General features: G+C 36.2%; 1 protein-coding gene across 2 annotated transcripts; it reads right to left on the bottom strand.

The window, feature by feature from the left end:
- Positions 1 to 3065: 3065 nt before the first annotated feature.
- LOC149315718 (uncharacterized) lies at positions 3066 to 8016 on the bottom strand. Of its 2 annotated transcripts, none has more exons than XM_089513950.1 (2): positions 6644 to 8016; positions 3066 to 3133 (listed from the first exon to the last, which is right to left on the bottom strand). In XM_089513950.1, the coding sequence occupies exon 1, from the start codon at positions 7623 to 7625 to the stop codon at positions 6645 to 6647; it is 981 nt and encodes a 326-aa protein (XP_089370076.1). In that variant the 5' UTR covers positions 7626 to 8016; the 3' UTR covers positions 3066 to 3133; position 6644. The 2 variants fall into 2 exon arrangements, with proteins under 2 accessions (XP_089370076.1, XP_089370077.1); XM_089513951.1 differs by lacking the exon at positions 3066 to 3133 and having other exon boundaries at positions 6064 to 7739; positions 7863 to 7885.
- Positions 8017 to 8650: the final 634 nt, after the last annotated feature.

Below are 8650 nucleotides of genomic sequence, written 5' to 3'. Positions count from 1 at the left end.
TAAAATAGGTGCTACATAGGGCTCATAAATACATAATAGTTGGGAATGTGTAGGTTACCCATTCATAAATGCCCAACAGGATTCTGGCTTTCAACTGTATCTGTTTCAAGTTTTGTAAGCTAACTTGAGCATCTTCCCATTACTCAGGGAAAGATAAGATATAAATGAATGAACGGAATGAAATGATGACAAGGAAGATGATGACGACAATAACAACAACAAACTTGCTGGGGTGTTTGGGTTTTTTTAAAATGCTCTGTGGGCATTAATGGAATAAAGATAACAATATAGTGGGCAATAACAATCTATTTCTACATAGATATTGTCATTCTCTATTACAGTGAGACCAGGACTCTGTCCTCCTGACCTTATTAGATGCCTCCAAGCTAAACCAGATGAGTGTAAAATTGACTTTCAGTGCCCCAAACTACAGAAATGCTGCTTTAAGTTCTGTGCTCTACGTTGTGTGGATCCTGTATAAAGGTAAATTGAACCTTAAATTGATAAACTTCCTTTAAAATGAAATTCTATGACTTTTTCTGAGTTTTGATTGGGAAATCTTTTGGGAGATCTGTAGGTGGGGGACAGTTGCAGCAGGTGAGGCCACAGCAGGTTGGAATGCTTGTGAAAACACAGGCATACATACACAGAGATGCACACACTTACTAAATTGTTTAAAGAACAGGATTTTGTGCTGAAGTTTTGCAAAATAATTCTATTACATCTTCAAATCTGTCAGACTACAGCGGTCTTATCCATATTATTCTCTTGCTCCAAATCTCATTGTTATTAAGTCAGGGGGCAAAAAGCCTTGACAGGAAGTGAATCAACAATGCTCACAAGAAGAACTTTTAATCAGTTTATCTGGTAACTTCTTTTTCTTTCTCCTTTCTTCAGAATCAGCTGCTACCTTGACTTCAGCCTTTGGTAATCCCACCTCAGGAAAACAATCCATTGTCTCTCTCTTCTGGCTTGACAAAAGATTCAGACATGGTTCTAAATATACTGTGTTTATGCAACTGCATCTTTGGTTCTCTTTATTGAGTCATGTTATTTCTTTGTTATCATTTAACTGAGTCCATTGATAAGATATCATAAAACATGCAGCTATTGTAGAGAATTATGAACAGAAAATCAGAAGATACATCATTCTAGTCCAGTCATACTGAATTTAGAAAAGTAGTTGTATTGTGTGAAATCAGTAGAACGACATCTGTTAAAACCTAAAAAATAAGATTAACCCAGCTGTTAATCCAGTAACATGGAAAGAGATGGCCAAACTGTCCGGAAGTGAGGACAGCTTTTTATTACTTCCCCATGGTGTTTTCAACTGACAAGAATCTAGAACTGATGACTGGAAAATGGTTTTGGATTACTCCTGGGAAACATTTCTGAACTCTGAACTGGGAAAAACATAATGTGCAATCAGCTTGGCAATCAGGGAAATTTAATAGCTGTTCACTATATCTTCAGTTTCATGGGAATGGGAGGGACTGATGGGGGACTAATGAAAGTTATGATAGTCCCACTTGAGCCTTCTTGGTTTGACACATGCCATGGATCTATGTGGGCCTATTCCTGTGTGTTAGAGGTTGGAAAAGGAACTTTTGGGACTATGATTCCCAGAATCACCAAACCATTATACCCTGTGACCATTCTGCTTGGAGGATTCTGAAGACTTTATTCTAAAAATATAACTTTTCCATGCTTTATCATATGTGCCTATTAACTGAATCCCTTTGAGAGCCTTGCATAGTGTCACACTATTTCTAGATGTGGACTGCGCCATTCCCTTTATGCTCGGCAGCATAAAAGTTCTCATTAAAAACAGCTGAAATGTGGTGGACCGGCAGCAAAATAATAACATTTTGGGCTAAAATACATCTACACATTAAAAAAATATTCATAATTAAATATTCAATGTTACCGGAATTATATCTACCAAATCTAACATCTATGCTAAAATCTGAAGATGAAAGAAAACATTGGAGGGTGCTACTGTACTTAGTAACTGCAGCAAGAATATGGCAGGATACAGACGGGCAGGGGAAGGCGTCTTGGAGGTGTATTCTGCTGAATACGGAGCCTCCAGACCGCCCGCCCCGGGGGCGTGGCTCAGGTGATGGGGCTTCCACATGGGGGGCAGTGAAGACGCCTCACCTGGGGCCGTTTCTTTCTTTTTTTTTTAATTTTTATTTTCATTTTCAAACAAACACAAAAATATTCATACAACATTATACACATTATACATTGAGGCGCGTAACCTTATATACAAACAACATATTTCACATTGACAAAACAAATAGTTCCTTGACATGACTAAAATAACATTTAACATAAAAGTGCTTCCTATTACTCAGTTAACTTCATCTTCCAGTATTGGATTCTTATGTTATGTCTTATTTCCATTTTCCCTTTAAGACATTGATCTCCAAACAAAGGGTGGGTATGAAACTTCCCTAGGTGTAATTCTAAGAAGAGTGTACCTTTACGTTTTCTCGTCTCTTTTTGGGGCGCCTCACTATAGTTTAGTTATAATTTTGTTTAAATAGACTGTTGCTATGCAAACTCCTCTCTATCTTATACAATATGTAAATTCTAAATGACTTTCCATATGTCTCCCCCTCCAGTATAAACAGATAGCTCCTTTGTATTTACAATAAAGCTTCTAGTTTTAACAAAGTATATTTGTTTCCATAATTCATATATTAAATAAAAGCGGCAAAAGGAAAGAGAGGGGTAAAAATCTCTTCTATTACACTAGTTAACTTCCAAGGAAGAATATATTCTGCTTCCAGAGCAACTTAGATATGGGAATGCTTATTTAGTCCCATCTTCCAATGGTGCGTGATTTTTAATCAGACTAGCAAAATATTTTGCCATCTTCTCTTAATATAGTCCTTAAATGGTAACCATTGTTCTATTACTTGTTCTTCACTTTTCCCTTTGATCCAAGAGGTCATTCTATCCAACTCCGCCATTTCGAGAGTTTTCATTAACCATTTCTCTATTGAAGGGGCGGAGTTCTGTTTCCAGAAGCTAGCAAAGACAATTCTTGTACATGTAAATAGGTAGAATAATAATCTTCGGTATCTCACAGGTGCAGTGTCTTCAAACATCCCTAATAAACACACTTCCGGGGAGAAAGGAATTGAAATTTTAAACTCTTTCACAATTATTTCATATACACATATCCAATATTTTTTTGCAATCTCACAGGTCCACCACATGTGGTAGTAAGTTCCTGTGGTTTTTTGACATTTCCAACATATAGGACTAACTTTCTTATAGATCAGAGAGATTTTATGAGAGGAAAGATGCCATCTGTAAACCATTTTGAATACATTTTCTTTCAGGTCCTGATTAGCAGTATATTTCAGCCCCCTGTTCCAGATGTATTCCCAGTTTTTATACAAAATATTATGGCCCACATTTTGAGCCCATTTGATCATACTATGTTTAATAGGCTCTTCTTCAGTATTCCATGAAAGGATCAGCTCATAAAATTTCGCAATTGCCTTCCTATTCACTTTGCTAATTAGTTCTTCCCAGGCTGTTTTTTCTTTTGCTATTCCCACATCTGCCATATCGAGCTTCCATCTCTCTTTAAGTTGTCTAAATAGGTACCAATGGCAGTTACTCCCTGATTGGTTCAGTTCTTCTTGAGTGTTAAACATCAAGACTCCTTGCTGGTCTTTTATTAAATCTGAGTATCTAAGCCATTTTTTGGGGGGAATGGCTTCTCTATTAAAGAAGGCTTCATGCGGGGAACAACATTGTAAAATCTGGTTACTGAGTCTGCTTTTCCATCTTTCCCAAACTTTTAGTAGAGCTTTTCTCAACACATGATGTTTACATGCTCTATGCACCTTGTCTTTAGAGTAAAATAAGTAAGCATGGAACCCAAATCTGAGATTCTCTCCCTCTAAATTTAGTAGGTGTACATCTTCTAGAGTTATCCACTCAGTAAGCCACCATAAAGCCGCAGCAAAATAATAAGATTTTAAGTCAGGCACCCCAGACCTCCTCTAGACTTTTTATCGCACATTGTTTTTTTACTAATTCTGGCTTTCTTCCTGTTCCAGACAAATCCCATAATAACGCTCTGCCATTTATCAAGTGGTTTGAAAGAATGCAAGATGGGAATCGTCTGGAACAGGAAAAGAATTTTTGGCAAAACACACATCTGAATAACAGATATTCTTCCAAACCATGAAAGTTGAATATTTGCCCATTTCTCTAAATCTTTCTTAATATCCCCCCACATTTTAACATAATTATTCTTGTATAGGTCGATGTTTTTGCTTGTTAACACAATCCCCAAATATTTGACACTCTCTACCACCTTAAATCCTGATATATGTTCTAGATTTTCTATGTCTTTTCCCTTCAGGTTTTTAGTAATCATGTTGGTTTTATCTTTGTTAATCTTTAATCCAGAATTCTTTTCAAAATCAGCTAGGATATATAACAAAGGCTTTATGCTATCGCAAGGATTTTCCAAAATATAGACTACATCGTCTGCGAAGCATCTCATCTTGTACTCTTCTTTTTTGATCTTTATACCTTTGATCTGCGTTTCTCCTCTTACAAGCTGATTTAGAGTCTCAAGTACAAAGATAAACAAAAGTGGGGATAGCGGGCATCCTTGCCGCGTTCCTTTATTTATTACAAACTCATCAGACTTGGTGTTGTTTATTAGCAGCCTAGCCCTCTGATTGTTGTAAATTTCTCGAATCCATTCCTGAATTCGGAAACCAGCCTCGACATATTCCAACATTTTAAAAATTGTTTTCCACTTTACGTTGTCAAAGGCCTTCTCGAAATCTATGAAGACAAGTGCCAACTCCTTCTCATTATGTTGTTCAAAATATTCGAGAGTGTCTATGATGATTCTTGTATTGTCCTTAATATGCCTTGTTGGTAAAAAGCCCGCTTGTTCTTTTCCTATCCAGTCTGATAGGACTTTTTTAAATCTATCAGCCAGTATTGTGGTGAAGATCTTGTAATCGGAATTAAGGAGGGATATAGGTCTATAATTTTTGATGTTCCTGGGATCCTTGTTTTCTTTTAAGATAAGTGTGATATTAGCATGTTGCCATGTTTCAGGGAGTTTGTGCCTACCCAGTGCGTTCATAGTCGACTTCAGGGGGAGGATTATTTGATCTTCAAAAGTTTGATAAAATTCTATTGGGAAGCCATCCGGTCCTGGGGATTTCCCCTTTTTGCCTTTTCTAATCGCTTCAGTGACTTCTGCCGTGGTTATAGGAGCGTTGAGTATCTCTTTTTGTTTAGCGTTAAAGCTTTGTAAGTTAGTTTTTTTAAGGAATTTCTCTAGATCCTCATCTTGATCAGGATTTTCTTTATAAAGAGATGAATAAAAATTTAGAAACTCTTTTTTGATTCCTTTTAGATCCGTTATTATTTTTGAATCTTTAGTTTCGATTTCCGATATTATATTTCTTTCTCTTTGTTTTTTCAATCTGTAAGCTAGCCATCGACCTGGTTTATTAGCGTGTTCAAAATGTGCCTGTTTCATATATCTTATTTTGTTCTGTATTTCTTCATTCTCTAGTATCTCAATTTGTTTTTTAATTGTATTGATTTCTTTTCTAATGACTTTACTCTTGAGATTACTTTGCTGTTCCTTCTCTTTTTGGTGCAATGTATTACATAAATTAGTTAGCTTTTCTTTCTTTTTCCTTTTATATATGGAGTTCTGTTGTATAAAGAAGCCTCTTATGAAAGCTTTAGAGGTGTCCCAAACCGTGGTTACTGGTATATCTTCTTTTAAGTTTTCTTCAAAGAAATATTTCAAAGCTTGTCTTCCTCTTTCCACTATTTCTTCCTTCTGTAGCAAGTTTAAGTTCAATTTCCAAGAGAAGTCCGCTTTCCCTATTCTTAATACTGCCAATATAGGACTATGATCGGATATAGTCCTTGGTTTAATGTCCATTTTGTGAACATCTTTACATATAGCTTTTGTAGCAAACATCATATCTATTCTAGAGAAAGACCTATGGCGGTCAGAATAAAAAGAAAAGTCTCTAGAATTGTGGTATTTATATCTCCAGATATCCAGAAGTGCTTGTTCTTCAATGAGTTTATCAAAGGATTTCGGTAACTTGCCTTGAGTCTTTTTTATCTTTTTATCAGATTTCCTATCCAGCTCTGGATTCACAACTCCATTCCAGTCTCCCAATATCATGATTTTTCCATAGTTAGTTTTACAGAGTTCTTCATTTAACATATTGAAAAACTGTTCTTTATGATCCAGAGGTGCGTATATCCCAACCAACAAACAAGGTCCACTAGGAAATATTACCTCAACCCCTAAATACCTCCCATCATCATCTTTGAATATCATTTTTGCCTTGTATTTATTATTGACATACATCACTATACCGTTTTTTCTTTTAACATTAACTGAAATGAATTCATTACCTAATTTACTATTTTTCAAGAGTCGCACATCTTTTCCCTTAATATGTGTTTCTTGGAGACAAGCCACATCTGTTTTTTGTTTTAGTAAAAAATGGTTCACTCTTCCCCGTTTTTGTGGGGAGTTCAGGCCCCTTACGTTCCAAGTTAATATTTTCAGACTATGCATTATCGATAGTTCTGTTCTTAATTGCTTTCTTACCTTAGGTTTGAATTCCTTCTGGATCTTTTTCATTGACTTCTTCCTTATGTTCTTCTTCATTGCAAAGTTCTGAATCTGGTGTTTCTCCCGTTTTCGCCTTCTGTTTTTCCCTTTCCTCATTGTCTGTTCTTTTCTCCAATTCCTTCTTATATTTTCTCAAAAAGTCTTTCATTTTCAGTGTAGAATTGATCCTAAACGTCTCCAATTTATATCTGAATATCACCCCCTCTAGTCTATCCCATCTATAGGGAATGTCGTTATTTCTCAGTAGCTCCACCAATGGTTTATACTCATTCCGTTTTCTCAAGATTCTCAAAGGGACATCTTTCAAAATAACAAGTTCCTCCCCATCCATTTCAAGACTTTGTTCATAGTTTAATTGAATGATCTGGTCTCTCATTTTTTTTCTTGTAAAATATACAACAACGTCTCTCGGGAGCCTTTTTTGTTTTGCAATTTTAGAGTTAACGCGGAACATCTTACTGATTTCGATCTCAAAACTGTCTAACTCAATTCCTACATATTCTGCTAATGTCGGTGTCAGGTATTCATATAGGTCCTCGTTGTCTTTCTCCTTTAAACCTCTAATTTTGATACAGTTTTCCCGTTGTTTTAGATCTTGCAGTGCTCTTTCATCGAGATCTCTCTCATAATTCTTTTCGAAATCGCTGACTTTTTTGTTTATCTTTTCCGTCTTGTCTTCTAACTTATCCATATTTTTCCCCATCCGAGATATATCTTCCTCCACTTTTCCTATGGAGTCCTTGATGTCTTTTAATTCTGCTCTTATCTCCTGACGTATTTCTTGTTTTATTTCTTTTCTCATAGCATTCATGTCTCTCTTCATCGCCTTCATGTCTTCCTTTATTTCGTAGTAAAGTGTTTTTAGTTCCTCCAGTAAAGCTGTCTGTTCTGAGCTGCCAGATCCAAAAGAAGGTCTTCTCTGTTGGCTTGATTCTATCTTGGTTTTCCTAGTGTTCATTTTTGTCTTCTTAATCTTATAGTCGATTCTAAGGTGTCTATTATATTATTGTGTTGTCTTGATGTCACTTTACTGTGATCATATGGGTTCGTTCCTCGATGTTCTTTATAATCCCTGTAGGAGGAGAAAAGGGGGGAAAGAGGAGAGGAAAGAGAGAAAAACAAAAGACAAAACAAAACACAAAAGGGTCTAACTCTAACCTAAGCTAGGTCGTCTGCGGGGAGCAATCTTTAGTACCTAGCCTCTTGCTGAAGTTTTCTAACTCTCTTTGCTATTCTTTAGTGTTTGCTAAACTTTCCTCTGTGTCTGGGCTTCTAAAAATCTTTTATATTTCCTTCATATCTCTTAAATCTCCTGAATCTCAATTCTATTCTAGAGCCCTCTCTATAGCTTCACTTTGTTCAAGCTTCAAGCCGATTCAAGCTTCACTTCGTTCTTTCTCTTCCTGTATCTTGGTGTTTCCCTTAGCCCTATACCTAATTCTTCTCCACAGAATTTTACTTCTCCTCCAAAGCACTGCCTCAACTACTCCAAATTGACTATCTCTTTTTCTCCTGGAATCTCTATTTTATTCTGTCTTATTTAGAGATGTTAGAGATCTTTCTCTTTCATTCTTCCCCTTGGGTCTTCTCTTTAACTTTATCTGTTTGTTTATATTTACTTTCTTCTATTTAATTTAATTTCTCTTTCTCCCTCCTGGAAGTTTAATTTAAGCTCTGGATCCTACTGTTCTGTTTCCTACTCTTCTATCCGTCTCCTTTATATTCACACTCTTCACTTCGAGGGATGCTTAATCACCAGATGTCAATTCGTGTTCTGCCCTTTGTCTTGCAGTTGTTTACTTTCTTTCCTTTTCTCTTTCTTTCTCCTTTTACTCTCTCTCTTGAAGTACAGCTTCTCACTTTAGTTCCTTTTTAGAGGAGCCGAAATGACAGCATCTCTTATCACTGTCAGCTTCATAAAGAGAAAAACAAGAGAGGAAAAACAAATCCTCACTGCGCAGTTTTTAAAGGTCTGCACGCACT

The sequence above is a fragment of the Sceloporus occidentalis genome, unplaced genomic scaffold, assembly GCF_023333645.1.
Source record: "Sceloporus occidentalis isolate IW3139 unplaced genomic scaffold, rSceOcc1.0.p SCAF_3, whole genome shotgun sequence".
In the NCBI taxonomy this organism is placed as follows: domain Eukaryota; kingdom Metazoa; phylum Chordata; class Lepidosauria; order Squamata; family Phrynosomatidae; genus Sceloporus; species Sceloporus occidentalis.
This window is presented reverse-complemented; position numbering and strand designations above follow the sequence as displayed.